The sequence below is a fragment of the Arabidopsis lyrata genome, assembly GCF_000004255.2.
Source record: "Arabidopsis lyrata subsp. lyrata unplaced genomic scaffold ARALYscaffold_2, whole genome shotgun sequence".
NCBI classification, from domain to species: domain Eukaryota; kingdom Viridiplantae; phylum Streptophyta; class Magnoliopsida; order Brassicales; family Brassicaceae; genus Arabidopsis; species Arabidopsis lyrata.
In genome coordinates this window covers 8,253,530-8,275,826 of record NW_003302554.1, presented here as the reverse complement: position 1 = coordinate 8,275,826, position 22,297 = coordinate 8,253,530, and the positions used below count along the sequence as shown (strand labels likewise).

At 33.3% G+C, this 22,297-nt stretch overlaps 1 protein-coding gene and 3 long non-coding RNA genes across 23 annotated transcripts; 2 read left to right on the top strand and 2 right to left on the bottom strand.

The window, feature by feature from the left end:
- Positions 1-2,163: 2,163 nt before the first annotated feature.
- Positions 2,164-6,371, bottom strand: LOC9322887. 20 transcript variants are annotated; one of them, XR_002334025.1, is made up of 11 exons: positions 6,046-6,371; positions 5,905-5,960; positions 5,564-5,797; positions 5,424-5,478; positions 5,106-5,250; positions 4,782-5,017; positions 4,555-4,696; positions 3,885-4,033; positions 3,379-3,439; positions 2,633-2,919; positions 2,164-2,549 (listed from the first exon to the last, which is right to left on the bottom strand). It is a non-coding gene; the product is annotated as an uncharacterized LOC9322887 (long non-coding RNA). The 20 variants fall into 20 exon arrangements; XR_002334032.1 differs by having other exon boundaries at positions 2,164-2,462; XR_002334020.1 differs by having other exon boundaries at positions 2,486-2,737; positions 2,819-2,919.
- A 546-nt stretch (positions 6,372-6,917) lies between these two features.
- LOC9324385 lies at positions 6,918-7,423 on the bottom strand. Its single transcript, XR_002334044.1, has 3 exons — positions 7,339-7,423; positions 7,052-7,222; positions 6,918-6,966 (listed from the first exon to the last, which is right to left on the bottom strand). It is a non-coding gene; the product is annotated as an uncharacterized LOC9324385 (long non-coding RNA).
- A 552-nt stretch (positions 7,424-7,975) lies between these two features.
- LOC9324384 (MATH domain-containing protein At5g43560) lies at positions 7,976-10,462 on the top strand. Its single transcript, XM_021035171.1, has 5 exons — positions 7,976-7,994; positions 9,172-9,261; positions 9,362-9,629; positions 9,726-9,889; positions 10,077-10,462. Exons 1-5 carry the CDS (start codon positions 7,976-7,978, stop codon positions 10,232-10,234), a joined length of 699 nt encoding a protein of 232 aa, XP_020890830.1. The 3' UTR covers positions 10,235-10,462.
- Positions 10,463-20,597: 10,135 nt separating this feature from the next.
- Positions 20,598-21,712, top strand: LOC110230965. Its single transcript, XR_002334059.1, has 2 exons — positions 20,598-21,430; positions 21,507-21,712. It is a non-coding gene; the product is annotated as an uncharacterized LOC110230965 (long non-coding RNA).
- Positions 21,713-22,297: the final 585 nt, after the last annotated feature.

The following is a 22,297-nucleotide window of genomic DNA, read 5'->3' as shown; positions in this document are numbered from 1 at the left end:
TCAAACAAAAAAAAATCGTCAATTTTGTTCTTTTTTTTTGTTATCCCGGTTATAGCCAAACTCACCATCAACAAATGATTTCTACATTTATCAAGAACTTTTTCATGAGGCTGCATAAAACCACATTTTTGCTCTTCTTGTTTTTTTTTTTTATCATAGTTATAAACTAATAAATCAGAAAATAATTTTTACGTTTATCAACAGGTGTTTCATTAGGCTGTAAAAAAATCGTTAGTTTCACTCATTTTTTGTTATCATGGTTATATCATATCTCATCAAACAGCAAATGTTTTCTACGTTTATCAAGAGCTCTTTTATCATGTTGTAGAAACTTATCAATTTTGCTCATTTTTTCGTTATAATGGTTATAGCAAAACGTTTCAATCAGCAAACGATTTCTACGTTTATCAAGAGCTCTTTCATGAGACTACGGAAAAACAATCAAATCTTCTCCTCTTTTTTTGTTATCATGGTTATAGTCAAACTCATAATTAGCAAATGATTTCTACGTTTGTCAATAGTTTTTTCGTGAGGATGCAGAAACCGTCAATTTTGCTCAGTTTTTGTTATTATTGTTATAGCCAAACGCATCAATCAGCAAATAATTTCTAGGTTTATTAAGATCTCTTTCATTAGATTATAGAAAACCGTCAATTCTTCTTCTCTTGTTTTGTTATCATGGTTATAGCCAAACACATCAATGAGCAAATAATTTTTACGTTTATCAAGTTCTTTTTCATGAGCTTGCAGAAAACCGTCAATTTTGTTCATTGTTTTTTTGTTTTTATTGTTACAGCCAAACTCGTCAACCTGCAAATGATTTCTATTTATCAAGTTCTCTTTCATCGGAGCCGTCAATTCTGGTTCTCTTGTTTTGTTATCATGGTTATAGCCACACTAATTAATCAGCAAATAATTTTTACGTTTATCAAGGGCTCTTTCATTACATTGCAGAAACCCATCAACTTCTTTTTTTTATATCATGGTTATAACCAAACTCATCAACCAGCAAATGATATTTAAGGTTGTCAAGGACATTTTTATAAAGTTGTAGAAAACTGTCAATTTTGTTCATTGTTTTTCGTTATAATGGTTATAGCAAAACTCTTCAATTAGCAAATGATTTATACATTTATCAAGAGCTCTTTCGTCAAACAGGAGAAAATCATTAATTTTGCTCTCTTTCTTTTGTTATCCTGGTTATAGCCAAACTCACCATCAACAAATAATTTCTACGTTTATCAAGAGCTTTTTTATGAGGCTGCATAAAATCATCATTTTTGCTCTTCTTGTTTTTTTTTTATCATAGTTATAAACTCATAAATTCGAAAATAATTTCTACGTTTATCAACAGGTGCGCTTCGCCCGGGTGGAATGTTTTCTTAATATGTAAGAGATATTTGTATCTATGTATATAGTTTGTTTGACACGAATTTTATTGTAGTATTGAATATAATATTTTTGATTAGGAATATAGTAGTAGAGTTAAATCTGTTGTATAAATTCCAAGGCAAGTAATTGATAGTATAGATTAATGTGGGATAAGGGTTTGTGGGAATATTTTGATTACAAAGATAAAGCAATACACAAACATTCACATGTGTAATCTTTTGTTAATATGTAAGAGATATTTGTATCTATGTATATAGTTTGTGTTTAAGAATTTCATTGTAGTATTGAGTAAAATATTTTTGATTAGGAATATAGTGGTAAAGTTGAATTTTGTGTATAAATTGTAGGGGCAAGTAATTGATAGTATAAATTAATGTGGGATAAGTGTTTATGGGAAATTTTTGATTACAAAGATAAAACAGTATGCATATCATATTAAGTGTTTTAGGTCCCGATTAAGTGTTAGGCACGTAGATAACATAAATAAACGTTCTACATATATGAAGACCCGGAGAAAACGTATTAACATCATGTATATTTTATATTAATTTAGTAATAATATTGTACAATTTGAAGTGGTTATTTTAAATGTAATGCACATATATAAAATGATGACGCTATTTACAATCCGTTCAAGTGAAAAAGAGTACTGTGCTTTTTATTTCAATGGACGAATATATCTACATACCATGCATGTTTTTATTATTATTACCAGAGTTTCAGACAGAAACAAATGCAACTATCGACACAAATTAATGTGTTTGAAGAGTTTCTTGTTCAGCTCATATTTAAAGCCCTAAAAATTCCAATTGCTAACCCTGATTTCTCAAAGTACATCTCCCACATACAATATTATAATACAATTGTTAGGTAGGTGAGAGGTTAATGCTCTATTAACGCTTAAGAAGTCTCTTAGCTTGCCTCTGTAATATTCTGCAAAGAACTAAATTATACCCTAATAAGCTTTGAGAATTCAAGGTTAACAACGAAAGAAAAAGGTTAAGTACATGCTGCAAGAGAACTGCTCTTAAGAAAAGGGTAAAGAAAGTCCATGCTGCAAGAGAATGCATCTGTAGGACAGGTAGGAACTGCATTAGACTAATTCAAACTATTAATAGACCATAGCATCCCAGGGACACTACAAAGTATATCGGTAGCTGGTGCAAAGAAATACATTATTCATATGGGCTAATTGAGAATAGTAATAAGCAAAAATGAAAATGACAAACTCATTACTCACCAACCATGTACTGCTTCGCGAAATAACTGCAGCCTGCAAAAGAGCAATCCAAAAGGCAGAGACTGCTACCACCATGCTCAAAGTGTTAAGATAAAAAAAACAAACCTGTGCTCTCTAATCGTTAGCTGATATGTACGCAAAGTTTTTCCAAACAATCAAAAATAGTTGGCCAATATACAAACTAACCTCATTTTTTTCTTAAAGTCTTGAGATAAAAAAAAAACAAAAGTCTGCTCTCTAATCGTTGGATGAAATGTACGCAGACTTTTTCCAAGATTCCGAGCTACCTGCACAAATCATAGCAAGTATATACTTTTTAAAGACCCAAAACAACTGTTAAAGAGTATCTAGAGAAGAAACATTGATATATGGAAGCCCATTACTCTTTCTAAGTTCCAAAACTCATACTGTCATAATTTTATAGATAAATTTTCCGGTTTTAATCCAAAGAGATTCAAACTCAATCAAGGAAAAGGCTCATACATCTCTAGTCTTATCTATATTTCCAAATCTCCTAAGAAACACATGTGTGAATATTCTCAGCAATAGCAAACAGATGTGTGATTTATATATAGTAAAAATCAGATCCAATAGGAGAATTGTTGTTTCTTTTGAATACTTAGAAGCAAATATATTTTCACCTCTATAATAACAAACAAAGATCAAAAACCACAAGAAACAGAGATTATGATATTGATATTGAAAATGGTTTTGGAGAATGTGTTAGAGAATTTGGAGACTGTTACCATTCACCAAAAGATCATATAGATGTGTTATCGATCCTTGAGTTAGTGGTGATTCCCTTGTCTACAACAACAAACAGAGATCAAAAACCACAATGGAAGATAAAATATTGACAAATTGTCTGTCTCTGATTGCTTTCCAAAGGTCAACAGGAACAATTAGTTTCTGCAAAAGCCAACGATCATATGTGATCGAAGGTTCATAGAAAAAAAACAGAATTGGATTTGAAGAAGGTACCAAAATTAACAACAAAGGCCACAAAAGAAGTTTAAAGATCAGTACGAAAGTTTAAACTTTTCTTACCTTCATCTGGAAGCACCTACTCATCATATCTAGAAAACATAATTGTGGGAATATCTTAATTGATTCAAATGGTGATATACGATTAAACTTCCAATTCCAAATATAACGAAATCAAAGGGATCAAAGTCACTAATAAAATTTCATCATTGACAGATTCTAAAATAAATATTCTAGTTATCTTTTTATAGTTAGAATGTTCTAGAACCTTCAAAGACGACGTATGCCTGGGGTACGGACCAATGGTAAGCTCTTCATGTGATGATTATGCTGAACATTGTCATCTCCAAGACTCTCATTCGAGCTATCTTATTCTCACCATCTCTGCCACCTGTTGCATCTGCTCACAAGTATAATCTGAAACCCATGAACAAAACAAAGTCTCATCAGAAAACGGAAAACAATCAAGGAGAAAAAGCTTGTTAGACAAAAACTAAGAAAGAAAGGCGAGAGCAAAAAAAAGAGAAATTAACAAAGTAACACTTTTCATATCCTCTTGTTGAGATATTAAGAAAGCTGAGAAACTGAGACAGAGTATGAGAAACCGAATCAGATCCTTTTAAGCAAAAGCATCTAATCATTCTTAAATCTTTGTATATAGATGTCTCCAAAATCTGTGGAGAGTAATAGTGATCAGTAGAAGAATCCAGACAATCTACAATGTCACTTGTGGTGGAATACTCAGATGCTTCACTTTGCTTTTGCTTACCAAAGTGAATTGCTATAAAGAATGAGAAATAATTACTATCACTTTTTCCACATTGATAAAATCAAAACCTGAGATATGGGATTCGTCTGGGGAAATCAAACCTATAACCTACATCACCTACCTCTCACATCTTTCAAATTAAAATCAAAAAAATGTTGAAGAAACTCACCAAAAGAAAAGAGAGCAGCACGTTATTAGCATGACTTTCCCTTCTATAATTGTTATCCCACAGATCTTGTTACCAAAGCTTCTAGAATTCAGGATAGCCGTAAGTCATCACATACATAATCGGCACACCAGGAATCTGCAAACTAACAAAAGAAAAAGAGTTAAGAATATCCAAAGACCCCAACCATGGATATAAACAAAACCATTAATGCATCGGACAATCTTTACCTTTTGAATCCTTCGTTTTAAGTCTCCATTACATGTAGCCACTACTGATAATTTGATTGAGAGATTAAAAGAGTAGAATTTAGAAAATTTAACAGTTAACCTCTCTGGTAGTGCCACCGCCGTGTACGCCTCAATCCACCGTCGTTGATTACTCCTCAACATGATTGGAGAGATGAGACCCAATGGTTCTTTTTATAAGCCATGCAAATGTGTTCTCCTTCTTCACCACATCCAATCTGAACAAATTTGCAAAAGACCAATAGCATGATTGTGTTCTGGTAGATCAAATGCAAGAGAGATTCATGAATGTAATAATATTGTTACCTTGTACAACTCTGTATTTCGTGTCTCTATCTCTGCTAACTCTTCCTTTAGTTGAAGAGTTAGTATCTTTTCCTTGTTGAGTGATGTCTCCTTCTTCTTTTTCGAATTTAAGGGTTGTGATAATGCGTTCGGCTTTTCCTTGAACCTGAGGAATTAGTATCCAGAATACAAAGGAGAAAAAGAAGAGATGTATTGTGATTATCTAGTCTAATTTGATATTCACAGTGTTTAGGGAGAAAAAAATCTGACGGGAAGACACCTTTAATCTAGAGTTAACATTATCCATGACAATTCCCTTACTTTGCCTTCTTGACTCACCTCGATCTCAGACTCAATATCTCTTTGATTTGTGGTTTGGTTTAAGAACATTAACCTGATTCACCAAAAACAGAATTAGTTCTATATATATTTGAAATCTGAAAACGTCAAATCTGAAAACGTCTCCGCCACAACCTTACATTCAGATTGAATCAAATTTAGCTCCACTCAAACTCGTCATTCCACTCACTTGCTATCCCATCGTAATGAAACAGAGCAATTGTAAAGTTGTCTGAAAACTGGTTTTTGATTAGACAATACATAACAAACATCAGAGTCTTATATAAAATGCTGAATACACAAACATCTCTTACCTTTCTTAGACTTCTCATCAATCTCATCTTAGTATCTTGACACTCTGCATTTCAGCTTCACTTTCCAGAGACAAAACAATCTACTTTAGTTTTTCATTTCTCACAAAACCATTTTACACAACAAAAGCAAGTTTGATTCTTAAATCCAACAAAAACTTAACAAAGACCTCACAGTCACAAGTAAGCTGCTTCTCAACCTTAGTCTCAAACATTCCATTATTACCTGCATTGTTTCATCAAACCAACAACGTGAGAATCTTTTTTGGTTCAGACACATTCCAATACCCAAAAGAGAAAAGAAGAAAAACCTATGATTCTTTTGCTTCCACGTTTCTTATCCATCAAAAGCTTCTGGTTAGATCCACCATGTCTGAAGTCAAACATGCTCATAAACACCCAAACACATCCTATCCTTTCTCTTGAAAGATGTCTTCTACAAATATCTTTCTACATTAAAATCCTCAATGCTCTTCTTCTTCTCTCTCTCTATTAACTCCCACGGAAAAAAAAGAAATAGAAAAAGCATAAATGATTTTTACCTTTAGAATCTGATCCAATGCTTGCAAGAACATGAAAATCCCATATGTAACCAATATTTTTCTTGTAGAAGCAATATATGTCATCAATGTATTCAACTACAACTAGAGGATTGTTCTTGTCACAGCTGTCTATATCCATCACAGACTCTTCTACTTCAACATCAATATCATTTGAATCTTCCATTTCAATTCCTTCCTGCAGATAAAAGACAACATATATCTTCATCCGAGTAACCAACAAAAAAAAAGAGTGGCTTAAATTGTTAACCTTACCATTCGGTCAATCTCTTCAAGCATGGCTTCAGTGTGTTGAACAAACATTGGTTCAATAAAGTCTCCTTCTTCCACATCTATTATGATTCTATCTAATGTTTCGTTCGAAATCAAGTCTGGTTTCTTGGTTTCCTAACCACAAAAAAAAAAACACTTGAGATTAGACAACCTAAACCATGTCATGTTTTTAATTACCAAATTCAATTTGTGTCAATATAAAGTTACCTCCTTGTGAATTTGGGGATTGTTCTCAGCTAACTGAGCAGCAAATTTCCTAAAGTTAAATCAAGAATTATAGCTCCTAACCAAACTCATAATACAATTGTGACATTGAAGCAGAAATCAATTGAAATTTACCGACCTAGTAACCAGACGATGCAATGGAGTGGAATCTTCTTGTTACATATCCCATTCTTCCTGAGAAAACAATTGGTTCGTAAGATAAGTGTATACAACTTTACAAATAAAGGATCATTCAAAGAAGAAGGTAATAAGTAATTACTTGGTGAATGGTCTCTTGTTGACAGCAGAAGGATAAACAGGAGCTCCGATGATGTTCTTGTTTATATTACTCAGTGCTCTTCTTGTCTGTCTATTCGTTGGAATTACCTTTCCTCCAGGTAAAACACCTATATACCCAAGTCGGATCCTTCGTACTGCAATCGAAGCAGATCTAAATTTGCCAAATCAAACCAAAAATTAGCATAAACGAACATATATCCAAATCGAAGATCTAGTCAAAAAACACCAAATCAGCACGATAAAGTCATAAGAAACTCTCTATTTTACAATTTTATCACGATAGACTTTGCAATCTCGACATCGATGTCGATTTAGAGAGCCACCAGAGACGATAACTTGCACGATAATGACATTAGAGAGAGCAACCTCTGTTTTTCGTGAGCTTCAAAACAGATTTCTGTGTTTTAGAAAGTAAATATACGTTAGGGTTTCTAGCAATCAAAAAGAAAAGCATGTAAATTCATGATAAAATACAAAATATAGTTTAGATTAGAGACTGACTTTTTGTACGATTAAACAAACACGCTTTGATGATCGTATGCCCACATCTCATTGTAACCTGAGAGGTAAAAAAACATAATAAAAATCAAAAATATATGCTGAAAGAAATTATGAATGCAGGGACAACTAATACGCAATAAAATCGCATAAAAAATATATACGATAACAGGAAGAAACACATAAATTTATATAGGTAAATAAATATAAAAATATACAAACTAAAACTATAGAAGTACCTTCCCAAACCTCGTTCTTTGCTCGTCAACACCACCTTCGTCGGAGCGCTTTGTCGATGGAACCTCCCACGTTATACAAAACTGAAACACACACCAAAAAAAACAAATCAGCAAAACAATAAATCAACGAATAATGCAAAAAAAATAAAACAAACAACACAAACAATATGCACACAACCTCTAAAGGTGAATGAAAACAATATTTGCATGACAAACAACTTGATTCATCATAATCGTTGATGTATAAAAAAACCATAACGGTGAAAACTATCTAATGGCCACAGAAAAAAAATAATACATAATTCTCTGGCCGATCAACCATATATATAGCTTTAAGATTAGGGCAAACATCAATCATTATCTTAAGAAATTTAACTTTTTAATTAGAAACTAAATCAGAAAACTAACAAAAACGAATTTTAACTACTAAGATATAGAATTATCCAAAAAATTAACAAATAAATTTAAGCTAAGATTCCATAATCATTAAAGTCGAGACATTATGACATCCGTATCCCCAACGATTACACTATAAAATAAAAAAAATTAAGGGTGATTAAGACTAATCATCTCAAAACACGATTAGACTTATATACCCTTAACAATTAAGAACAAAAATTTTCGAAATCGAGGATGTTTAGGACATTATTATAGAGATCAACACACGATTAGACTTATATACCCCTAATTTCGAAGAAGAAGAAATTTCGAGAAGAACAATTCATTAAGGGTGTTTAGGACAAATCATTCCAACTTTTAATCACAGGCCTCCAATGCCCTAACTTTGAATGTGGTGCGTTTCTACTTCTCAATTAATTATTGTAGAGATGTTTTATAGTTTAAATTTGACTAATAGTATAGATAATTCATGGTAGACTTTTTAAGTGTTTTTCATCAGATTATTCATTACGTACAACATGTATTATTTTTAAAATGGAAAATTATAACACAACCATTATAATTAACTTTTTTTGAATATAAACTTAATAAATCTATTTGCAATAACCAGTTTAATCAGATCTCAATTAAATATTTAATCAACATTTAGTAAGTATTAAGTAGCTCTTAAAGTATATTTTATCAAAATATTAAAATATCCAATAGAGTACTTCAAAAAAAAAAAAAAACCCAATGGGAATAAAAGTAATAATTTTATGATAAACTCATTTTTCCCATTTCCTATCTTTTGGAAATCTGTTAAGAATCAATCTTTTATTATAAAAAAAAATTCAAAAAGATTAAAACAATTAAAAGGCCACCGTAGTGAAACAGAAGAAAGATTAAAAAAAACGAGCTGGGCCAATCTTGTAGCTTTAGGCCCGTCATATAAAAATAGTATCTAAACCCTACAAGTCACTCACAGAATCCCTCAAAGGCTCAAAGCTCTCTCTCCTTCTTCGTCTCACTTTCTTTGTCTTTAGCGAGGAAGAGAAGAAGTACCTCTCTATTCAAGGTTCGTATGTTCATACCCTTATTATCTCTCTCTTTCTCTCGTATGCATATATATATGGGAATGAATCAGTGATATGTGTATATACATGTTAACATTGTAGATGTTGAAGTAAAGCGTTTCAATTCTTCAAAAACGGTTTGGGGATTGTCACAAGCTCTTTCGATTGAAGCACTCAAAGACCGTGCAAAGGGATTTATCTTGTACGGAGAACTACATGAGTTTGGAGCTCATGTGAAGATTGTTTCACGACCCGACTCCTTTGGTGAAGATCTCCCTTTTCACAAATTCTCTTGGACTATTCGTGATTTCTCTCTTCTCAGACAGAATGATTGCGTTTCGAAAACCTTTCACATGGGAGAAAAGGATTGGTGAGTTTATCAGAAGTTTCCTTTTCTGATTTATTGTTGTATGTGTGTACATTAGTGTTAACTAGCTAACAAGTGGATGTTAATGTCTTACTACAGGACTCTAACTTTGTATCCAAAGGGGGACTCTAGAGCAGATGGCGAGTTATCCCAGCATTTGCATTTAACTGACAATGATACTTTATTGAAGGGTGAGCTGATTTTCGTGCGAGTAAACCTGAAGGTTCTAGACCCGCGTGGATCCAATCACCTATCAGTATGGCGTAAGTCGAAAAATATTCATGTTATTATCTCGCAATGTTTATTGTCAGCGCTGATGAATGGGATAAATTAGACATTTTCAATAGGCGCTCTTAACTTATAATGTCAAATGTCCTGCTCCTTTGACTATAAACTAGTGGTTTTAAGTTTATAACTAATGTACTTAACATAGATTTCTTGTTTTTGTAGTTAAAAGTTGGCTCTTGAACTCGAACAAAGCGTGGGGTAAGACCCAATCCATGTCTTTAGATAAAATTCAGGGGGCTTACTTGGACCGTGAAGGTACTTTGGAGGTAGAGATCGAATGTGAAGTTGTTAACTCCATCAAAAACCATCCCTGTTTTTAGGATATCTACCATGCCATGTCTACTACTCTAGGACTTACCTACTCTGTTTGTTGCGTAGAGATTGAAATGTGAAGTTAACGCTCTATATATGTGAAGTTAACGCTCTATCTATGTTTTTAGGATATCTATTAATCTATCATGCATGTCTGAGTCTGACTATTGTATGTCTGTATGACTTTTCATGCGTTTATTAATGATCTTATTAGTTATTTAATGTTTGTTTTGGTATATCATTGCTTTTGGTTTATTTCCTCCTACTTGCCAGTTTATTAAAGATCTTGAAATCTTTTTATGATTCAACTTTTGCATTCTCTTCTTCTATTAAGGTTACATCAAATGCTATAGGGCATATTAAAGTGGACTAGAGATATGATATCACTTAGAAATCAAAAACCATTTATAATAATTTAATTCGTGTTCTGACCAAAATCTATGTATCCGAATCAATTTGATAGAAAATACTAGCAAGAACTATGTAAACTTTTTTAAAAAATAATAAAACTGTTAAATAAAATACTAAAATATTATAATAATAAAGAAGAAGAGAGAAACGAGAGCAACTTGTATTATTGAGTTTCTTATTTTCTGTGTGCATCCTCTACTTCTCAAATAAGAGGTATTTATAGGGGATGAAAACTTAGGGGCCAAACTACTTAGGGGCCAAGCTACTAGAGGTCAAAAGGGTAAAGTGATAATGATAAATGTAATTATTGTTGAATAAAATGCTAAAATATTATAATAATAAAGAAGAAGAAGAGAGAAACGAGAGCAACTTGTATTATTGAGTTTCTTATTTTTTGCGTGCATCCTCTACTTCTCAAATAAGAGGTATTTATAGGGGATGAAAACTTAGGGGCCAAACTACTTAGGGGCCAAGCTACTAGAGGTCAAAAGGGTAAAGTGATAATGATAAATGTAATTATCCTATTTTAACACTCCCCCTTAATTACATTATTGCGTACTGCCTCATTAAAAAAATTGTTCACAATACTCCCCCTTGAGTCTCCATCACATATTGCCGAGTTACGTACTGCCTCGTTAAAAACCTTATCATGGAAAAACCCATCGGGATAAAAACCATGACAAGGGAAAAAGAGTACAGTGACGTGAACTCCCCCTCGAAAAGACTTCATAGGTCTCGTAAATGACGCATTCCAATACTTTGAACATGCTTTCTAAATGTAGAAGTTGGAAGCGCCTTTGTGAATAGATCTGCTGCATTGTCACTTGAACGAATGTACTGAACGTCGACTTCCTTATTCTTCTCGAGTTCTTGAGTGTAGGAGAAGAATCTTGGAGGAATATGTTTTGTTCTGTCGCTCTTGATATAGCCTTCTTTGATTTGAGCAACACATGCAGCATTATCTTCATATAGTCTTGTTGGCTCTCTTTTGATGACTAATCCACTTGCTTCTTGAATATGGTTAGTCATAGATCTAAGCCATACACATTCTCTACACGCTTCATGAAGAGCAATGATCTCTGCGTGATTTGATGAAGTAGCTACTAACGTTTGCTTTTGAGAACGCCACAAGATTGCAGTTCCTCCAATGGTAAAAACATATCCAGTTTGTGATCTAGACTTATGAGGGTCCGATAGATACCCTGCATCTGCAAAACCAACTAGACCAAACTCGGAGTTTCTAGGATAATATAATCCCAAATCAATTGTACCTTGAAGATAGCGGAAGATGTGTTTTATCCCATTCCAATGCCTTCGAGTAGGGGATGAATTGTACCTTGCAAGCAAATTAGTAGCAAAAGCAATATCTGGTCCAGTACAATTTGCAAGATACATAAGTCCACCAATAGCACTCATATAAGGTACTTCGGGACCAAGAAATTCTTCGTTATCCTCACAAGGTCGAAATGGATCATTTTCAACGTTTAAAGATCTATTAACCATTGGAGTACTTAAAGGATTCGCTTTATCCATATTAAAGCGTTTTAAAATCCTTTTTGTATAATTGGATTGATGCACAAATATACCTTCTTGAAAGTGCTCAATTTGGAGCCCGAGACAAAATTTTGTCTTTCCAAGATCTTTCATTTCGAACTCTTCTTTCATATGAGTCCGTGCATCATCAATCTCCTTTGGAGTTCCAATTATATTTAGGTCATCAACATATACATCAATTATCACAAATCCCGATGGAATTTTTTTAATAAATACGCAAGGGCATATCGCATTGTTGGTATATCCTTTACTCAATAAATATTCACTTAAACGATTATACCACATGCGTCCGGATTGCTTTAATCCGTAAAGTGATCGCTGTAATTTGACCGCACATATTTCTTTAGATTTTGATCTTAATGCTTCAGGCATTTTTAATCCTTCAGGGATTTTCATGTAGATATCATTATCTAATGATCCATATAGATATGCTATCACAACATCCATTAAATACATTTCCAGATTTTTGGAAGCCGCTAAGCTCATTAAAAATCTGAATGTATTGGCATCCATAACCGGAGAATATGTTTCTTCATAATTAATTCCTGGTCTCTGAGAAAATCCTTGGGCAACAAGTCGGGCTTTGTATCTTGTTACCTCATTTTTCTCATTCCTTTTTCGAACAAATACCCATTTGTATCCAACGGGTTTTACATGTTCCGGTATTGTGACAATAGGTCCAAAAACTTTTCTTTCATTGAGAGAATCCAATTCAGTTTCCATTGCCATTTTCCACTTCTCCCAATCAGATCTTTTCTGGCATTCCAATATTGACCTTGGATCTGGATCATCACTTTCATGATCAATTTCTTTAGATACAGAGAATGAGAAAATTCCATCATCATCATCTATCTCATTTCTAACCCATATTTTTCTATTTTGGGTATAGTTGATGGAAATCTCATGGTTTTCTTTATTATTTTCGTCTTCAGGACTTTTTCCGTCTTCAGGACTTTTCTCTGTATCCAACTCTTCAGGAATCTTCTCATTTACTTCTCCCAATTTCTTTTTCTTCCGGGGATTTTTATCTTTTGAGCCCATTGGTCTCCCCCTTTTCAACTGAACTTTAGGTTCATTTATTTTTCCATCAGTTTGTTCTTCGGGAACATCAATTCTAGATGGAACATTCACAGCGGGTATATAAGATTTTGTCACCCTTCTTGTATCAGTGAATGCATCTGGTAGTTGATTTGCCAAATTTTGTAAATGTACAATTTTCTGAACTTCCAGTTCATGTTGTTTCGTAGGGGGATCAAGGTGTAATAAAGATGGTGTGCACCATGTAATATCTTTTGGAATTTTTTTAATTCCTCCCCCTAATGCTGGGAATTCACCCTCATTAAAATGGCAATCAGCAAAACGTGCCGTAAACATATCACCAGTTTATGGTTCAAGATACCGAATTATACTTGGTGATGTAAATCCGACATATATTCCCAATCTCCTTTGTGGTCCCATTTTTGTTCTTTGTGGTGGAGCTATAGGTACATAAACCGCACATCCAAAAAACGCGGAGATGGGATATATCTGGCTTCTGGCCAGAACCTAATTGTAATGGGGAGTATTTATGATATGCACTTGGCCGTATTTGAATTAGTGCAGCAGCATGCAAGATTGCATGACCCCATACTGAAATTGGGAGCCTTGTTCTCATTATTAACGGTCTAGCAATAAGTTGTAGCCGTTTAATTAAGGACTCAACCATGCCATTTTGTGTATGAACATGAGGGACCGGATGTTCAACATCAATTCCTAATGACATGCAATAATCATTGAAAACTTGTGAAGTAAACTCACCAGCATTATCAAGTCTTACTTTCTTTATTGTATAATCAGGGAATTGTGCTCTCAACCTGATTATTTGGGTAATGAATTTCGCGAAAGCCGAATTTCGTGTGCTTAATAAACACACATGTGACCATCTGCTGGATGCGTCAATTAATACCATAAAATATCGAAATGGCCCGCACTGTGGGTGAATAGGCCCACATATATCACCATGTATTCTTTCTAAGAATGATGGAGATTCATTCCCAATTTTCGCTGGTGATGGCCGAGTTATTAACTTTCCTTGAGAACAAGCATTACATGAAAATTCGTTTGATTGAAAAATCTTCTGGTTTTTCAATGGATGGCCATTTGAATTTTCCACAATTTTACGCATCATGACTGAACCTGGATGCCCTAAACGTTCATGCCAGATTTTGAACGTATTTGTAAACTTCGGGTTTACAGTAATATATGATTCAATCATATTTATTTTTGTGGAATACATTCTGGAGGATAAAGCTGGTAGCTTTTCTAATATGCATTTCCTCTTCGAAATAACTTTTGTGATGCAAAGATATTCAATGCCATTTTCATTCATAGTTTCTAAGTGATATCCATTTCTGCGGATATCACTGAAACTTAACAAATTTCTAAATGATTTAGGGGAATATAATACATTATTTATTTCAATTTTTGTTCCCATCGGCATTGAAAAACTGGCTCTTCCGGAGCCCATAATAATCTTTGCATTACCAGATATAGTATTAACGCTTCCGGCGGAATTTTGTATTTTTAGGGAGGAGAAATACTTTTTATCTTTAAGGATTGTGTGCGTTGTAGCACTGTCTGCCAGACATATATCTCCATCCTTCATCTCAAATTTGGACATTTTCTGAATTTATAAATATTCATAAAAAATATGTTAATATATCATAACAAACGATTTATATTACAATAAAACTATTTTACAACAGAGATAAAATACAAAACACACAAAAACAAACATTAAGCTTTTATTTTCTTCTTCAGGAAGATAAACATAATTATCATGTCACACAAACTTCTTCGGGAAGCTTTATTCATTTTGTTTATCGTTGATGGCTTCAGGATCAACTATAAAATCGGCAATGTCGAGAAATGTATCATCGTTTAAACCATCGAAAGAAGGCCCTGGTTCACCATAAACGAAGTTGGTTTCTTTTTCTTTTTGTGATTTTTGGTACAGATCGGCCAAATGTTTCGGCGTACGACAGGTACTTGACCAATGTCCTTTCATGCCGCATCTGTAACAAGCATTTTCATGTTGCTTAATCGCGCGACCATCTTCGTTCCTTTTGAATTTTTTATTGTTGTTTTTAGTGGAATCATTAGGACCGAATTTTCTTCCGTGTCCACGTCCACGTCCTTGTCCACGTCCATATCCACCTCGTCCATGACCACGATCATTACTTCGATTGCGTTTACGTCCGTAATTGTTATAATTAGATGTTGCAACATTCACTTCCGAGAATGGAGCTGATCCAGTCGGGCGGGATTGATGGTTTAACATCACAATTTCATTATCTTGTTCTGCAACCAACAGAACTTGCATTAGTTCAGAATACTTCGTGTATCCTTTTGCTCGGTATTGTTGTTGCAGAAGTACATTTCCAGGATGAAATGTTTGGAGAGTTTTTTTCAATCATATCATAGTCACTTATATTTTCTCCACATAACATTATCCTGGAAGTAATTCCGAACAAAGCGGAATTATATTCGGCAACACTTTTGAAATCCTGAAACCGGAGGTTCAGCCACTCATGTTTTGCTTTTGGTAAGATCACATATTTTTTGGTGATCAAACCTATCTTCGAGTGCTTGCCAAAGATCTGCAGGATCTTTCTTTGTGATGTATTCATCTTTTAAACCATCATGGATATGGTGGGTTAAAAATATCATGGCATTTGCCTTATCCTCTTCGGGGGATGATTTTGATTTATCGATGGTGTCAATGAGCCTTTTTCCTTTTAAATGCCTCTTTGCTGCAACGGCCCATCTCATATAATTATTCCCAGAGATATCAAGGGCAGTGATCTCGAGTTTTGCCAAATTTGACATGATAACTGTAAACATATAAAATAATTTATTAAACATAAATTTAATCGTTTTTCAATTGTAATTTAAATGGCATGATAATGTTATTTAATTAAATTGAACCATTTTAAATATGCAAACGATTACAAATGTCATTGTTAAAAGTTTCATTTAATTAATTTAAAACATAGAAGGTACTTTCATAAGTGAAGCGATTACAAGAAACACAATTACATAGAAAAGTAAAATAGAAACCATTCAAAACTCTTCGGGAGAAAATTCTCCAAAAATTAAACCATAAATAGCAACAAAAATAAAACCTATTACAAAAACTAAGAATGAATTAACCATTTTTTTTTCTTAGATTTTAGAGAGATATATGATGAATGAGTGAAATGAAATGAATGAAATATGATTGTATTTATAGATTGAAATTTATTGTTCATAACCGTTATAAATAATGTTCCTAGCCGTTTGAAAAATGTAAAATTTTGAAAATTTTCTTCATGACCGTTGGTGAAAATATTAACCCAAAAATCAATCGTAAATATATATAATCAGATAGTTAAAAATTTAACAATTTAGATATCATAATGGAATTTATAAACATGAAATTAAAATATAATTACGAAATTAAAAGAACAATAATTATAATTTGTCTTCTGGACAAAATTTATTATATAGTTCTTCTGGAACGTTTTCATATGTCTTCTGGACATTTTTGTTTCATATATTTTATTTTGTATAGTTCTTCAGGAACTTTCAATAAATATCTTCAGGATATGTAATTATAAAATAATGATTTGAGGAGGCAGAGCCTACCATATGATCATGATCCGTTTCAGGAGGCATAGCCTTCCATAGGATCAAGAAGGAGGTATAACCTTCCATTTCTTAAATATTATAAATAAACAAATTTTAAATAAATTTAAACATAATTTAAAATATTACCTTCACTATACCTTAAATATTTAATCGGACGGATGCTTGGTTGATTCTGGACACGAGAGCTTACTCGTGCTGATAACGTGTTGAATAAAATGCTAAAATATTATAATAATAAAGAAGAAGAAGAGAGAAACGAGAGCAAATATGCTAAAATATTATAATAATAAAGAATAAAATGCTAAAATATTGAGTTTCTTATTTTCTGCGTGCATCCTCTACTTCTCAAATAAGAGGTATTTATAAGGGATGAAAACTTAGGGGCCAAACTACTTAGAGGCCAAGCTACTAGAGGTCAAAAGGGTAAAGTGATAATGATAAATGTAATTATCCTATTTTAACAAAAACTACCGGACTTTAGAAGAAAAAGAAAAGTTATATACGAACGGCTAAATTCAGTGGTATTATTTAAATATGGTTTGCTAAAACTCGTTACACATAAGAAATGGTTGCTAAAACTCAGTTGATGGTATTATTGAGAATTGCTCTAGGATATACGAAAAAAATTTAGTAAAATCTATATATACATTTTTGAATCACTTTTAGCAAATAAATCTTGGACTTGGAACTTATTTACAATACAATGCCATTGGCATTTAATGTTTTAACAAAAAATTTCTCAAATCTAAATATTAATCGATTTTGTTACTAAAATTTAGGAAACTAAAAGAAAAAAATTACAAAAATCATTTAAATTTTTCCTAATTCTTCATTAAAAAAAAAATTTGTTTTAGTTTTATGTTTTTTTTTTTTTTTCATATGTTTGATTATGTTTCTTGCCAATCATGTTTGTTCAATACAATATCACTCTTCTTGAGAAGATCGAAATTGATTTTATTTTATTTTGAATCACTTTTTGGAGAGTATGATCTTTCTCTTATAGTAGTTCATATGTAGAAGCCATCCATCACAATTTTTTTTTTAAAAAAACACTCCCTAAAACTTTATTTTCTGATTTTTAAATTCCGGCGTTCTAATTTTGTTTTTCTATATATATTTTTTCTAATTTGCAATTGTACAAAATAATTATCACTCCCTAAAACTTTCTTTTCTGATTTTTTTATTCCGGCGTTCTAATTTTGTTTTTCTATATACTTTTTTCCAATTTGCAATTGTACAAAATAATTATCACTCCCTAAAACTTTCTTTTCTGATTTTTATTAAATTTTGTTCTTTTTCTGGTAAGAATAAATTGTACATGTATTACGTTGATATTGCTAATTCAAATAATGTTAACAAAAATGCCCAAATATAGGCTATATTAAAAGAAAAAACAGTTAGTCAAAAACACAAGTATATCAATCCCAAATTATGATTAAATTAAATATTTATTTATAATATTTTTTACCCAAAACAATAAATTTATATATACTAAAAAATTTGAATTACCTTTTTTAAAGTACTTTTGTGTTAGTAAAGTAAGAATTTACAAAGAATGTCATCACATTAAAGTCAAAAAACAATTATTATTTTTGAAATATTATTATTGATATATTTTAAATTTATAAAACATTATTAATTAAAATATCATGAGACGAGTTATATAGCGGGACGGGTTTCGATTAATATAACATGGGTTATATCTATACTTTATTATTTTATCATCACTAATTTTTTTTAGTTACAACATTAATATAAAATTATATAACTTTAATACTAAATTAAAAACCATAAAATTTAATATTTATTATATATATGAATAAAACATTTGCCCCGTGGTGTACCATGGGTTAAATCCTAGTACAAATTAAATGATAATCTCTCTAAACAAAAATTCCATTGTTTAAATTATATATTTAAGAATCAGCTATCATGCTTAAATTTCATTTTACAAATCATCTATCATTCATATAGTTTTCTTATCAATTACACGAACCAAAGAATGATGCTAAGCTTCAATTTCAGGTTCAATTAATCAAAATCCTTTTTGGAGATATCGAAAATGTCCATCAAACCAACAATTTTAAAACAAACCAGGCCAGCTTTGTAGCTTTAGACCCATTCTAACACATTAATTTTATTTTATTTATTAATTTATTTTTGCTTAATAGGCCAGCTGAATTCTCACACCTACACCGTTAGCAAGCTTCACTGTAGTTTGCTTAATAGAAGTCATGGTGTCAAACAAACTTTTATCATATGTAACATGGTGTGTAACACCAGTATCTATAACCCAAGTATTCATATTCACTATCTTGTCAGATATAGAATAGAAATATGATTAATTCTCTGTTGATAATGAACAAAAGATGGAAGGGAAAAGAGTACCAATGACTTGACATGCCATAGGATTGATGCCTAAAACAGCTGAAGTAGAAGGTATCTCAGTGAGTGTTGCAGTAGAACTACTAGCAGTAGTACCATTTTTCTGAGGCTGCAGCTTTGAATTGAGATAAGATACCAAGTGCTGAAGCTATTCTAGACTGAGAGTCTGTTCAATCTCTAACACGGATTCAGTGAGAGCAAGATTTGCTGAAGCATTAGGTGTGTAGAACTTTTGAGTGGGGGTTTTTTCTTTGACTTTTAGGTTTCCATCCAAGAGGATAACCATGAATCTTATAGCAAACATCCACTGAGTGACCATTCAAACCACAATGTGTACAACTAACTCGAGATTTCAAAGATCTTTTAGGTTGATAAGCATTCGCCTGAGCTTTTATCTGGAAGGCAAAAGGAGTATAACGACTGACGTTTCTTGTTCTCTGAAATTCATCAGACTCTAACATGTTATACATATCAGAAAGACTAGGTCGAGGTTTGATGTTAAGGATATGTCCTCTGATATTAGCAAAGTCATCATTCAATCCCATGAGAAATTGAGTGATACGTGTGGTCTCATGATCATCCAAGATCTTCAAGACCCGAGAGCAACGACATCCACCATTTTCCATCAGATTCTTAGTACATGCTAGTCGTACCCAGAGAGTAATCTTCTTAGTGTAGTATTCAAAGAGAGTCAAATTGTCCTGGCGCAATGAGTTAATCTCTTGTTCCAAATTATAGATCTGAGGAAGATTACTTTCAATAGTGGAATCAAGAAGTATGAAGAGAGAATTAAGTGACTGGTGTCAAGTGTGGTTATAATAGAAGAAGTTGATGTCAAGAAGAAGCTGTCTGATACAACCAAAGTAAGGAAAAGAGAATTGTCGGAGTTTATTTGATAAGAAAGGAAATTATCAAGTACTCGAGACTAAACAAACCACGAGAAGAATCAGGGATGAGTAGGGCTACATCAGGAGATAAAGACTTGAAGCAGAGACTGAACGGAGAGTGGTATTTAGGAGAGATCATGAAGTATTGAAGAAGAACAAATGGATCGAAGCGAGTGAATGATCTTGTCACCAGGACATGATCTAACACTCAAAGGAGATCTTAAAAGAAGAGAGACAAGGAGAGAGTCAGAGAACAACGATACGAGATATGATCAACCGAAAGCATAGAGGAGATCAGAGGAACTAGCCATAATCTAGTAGAATTCGGAGACGAATTCTTTTAAGGGGAGGAGAATGTAATACCCCTGACTATGACTAGAAATCAGACGGAAGGCCGCGAACGTAGAAGTTCGACCGTGACTTAGAAAATTTTTCGGAAAGAAAAATTGAATAAAGCTGTGGGTAAATCATCAAACTTTACCGGAAGGATCGAAGACTGAAGGAAGTTTACCGTAGATGTTCAAGATCAGAGTAGTAGTGAATTGAGAATTTATCGGTTAACGCTAAGTATGAAGAAGACTAGAATCGGCTACAGCATTGGGCAGTTAAGGCTATCGTCGAAAATCATACTTTCACCAAGGAGATTTATTTACGGGAAATTGGTTGATGGAAAGATCAATTTTTCCGAGGAAAATGAAAGAGTGATGTTACGTGGAGAAAGTTTTTATCGGAGGAAATCAATTTTAGCGAAGAAAGAGTAATTTTGGGCCGATACAAGCAAGCGGTGATCGAACGGAATCGGATACGGAGACAAAAAGATTTAGTGGAGTAATTAAATGACTTAGTCATTTATTTTTAGATTTGTCGAAGTGGAATAGGTAATGATCATTGTGAGCGAACGGTGGTCGGAGAGCTCTCGGTACGAGCGTGTACCGTGAGCGAATGGAACGAGTGGTCGTGGAGGCCATGTCGTAGACGTGCTTGTGGCATAAGCAGCTGTGCCACGAGCTGGAGTGTGTTTTGCGTGAAGCACCACACGCTCGGATAAGGATAAACATGGATAAAGATAAGGATAAGCCTTATCTTTTCCTTAGCTTGCACGCCAAGCAACCGTAGCTTGTACTCCAAGTTACTATAGCTTGCTCCCCAAGTTTCCCTACCCTATATAAACCCACGAGATCCCATTCATTATTTCTCACACCAAAAATCCACCTTAAACCGTTAGTTAGTTCGAGAAGCTTGTCGGAGTCCGAGTCGGGTAGAAGTTTGTCGAGTCGAGAGATGTAGTCGGGTAATCCGGTAAGTAGTTCCGCCTTTAGTCTTTTATTCTTTTTAGAATATTTTTTCTAAATTTTGTTTTCGGTCCGACGCTTAGATCCATCGTTAGTACGCGTTGGAGATAGCTCGGTCGGATCAAAATTATTAGGCGGTCAAGGGTAGAGTTTTATTCTCTCGACAATAAGGCCAAGGTGAGTTCCGTAGCGAGTGTAGTAGCACACGACTAGGTTTTATTTTTGGGTTTATGATGGTTAGGCATGAGGTTGCATTTTTATACTTAGTATAAATTATGCATAAATTATGGTTAGCTGGTTATATGTTTTGACGTATACTTGGGTTGATTATTTTAGATAGATCTCGCATTCTTGCTTGATTTATTTCTGGTAGTTGCATGATGTTGAATATTGTTTGGGTGTTCGTAATTTTTATTACGAATTTAAATTATTAGCAAGCATGTTAGGTTGTTTGATTGTTGAATGATTGATTGTTGTTAGTTAATCTTGCATTAGCTCGATTAACATATGTGTAGTAGGTACTTGCTAGTAGATCTTATTACGAGTAGTATTGAGGTTTAATCCGCTCGTAGGAAGTAGTTATTGTAAGTCATTTTTCTTATGACTATAGTATGGAGATGTCTTGATTGTCCCAATAGCTCGGAATGGCTCGCTACCACCCGAGGCTGCCTGACGAGGTAGTAAAAAATTCACCGTAAGAGATGTGATCTCTTATAAACGGTTTGGTTGGGAGAAGGGATGTTTGATCCTTCTAGCCTTTGTGGCTTAGGGTCAGAGAAACGTTGCCTAGTGGGCGATCAGCATCGTATAGGGCCCGTAGAATGAGGAGTCGTTAGCATGCTAGTTGTAGTTTTAGTAGTAGTTCCGCTGCATG

What these genes read in the sequence shown, in the direction of transcription:
- LOC9324384 (XM_021035171.1), top strand. An exon ending in CACATGGGAGAAAAGGATTG is followed by an intron (nt 9,630 to 9,725) that starts GTGAGTTTATCA and finishes GTCTTACTACAG; the next exon opens with GACTCTAACTTTGTATCCAA. An exon ending in CAATCACCTATCAGTATGGC is followed by an intron (nt 9,890 to 10,076) that starts GTAAGTCGAAAA and finishes TTGTTTTTGTAG; the next exon opens with TTAAAAGTTGGCTCTTGAAC.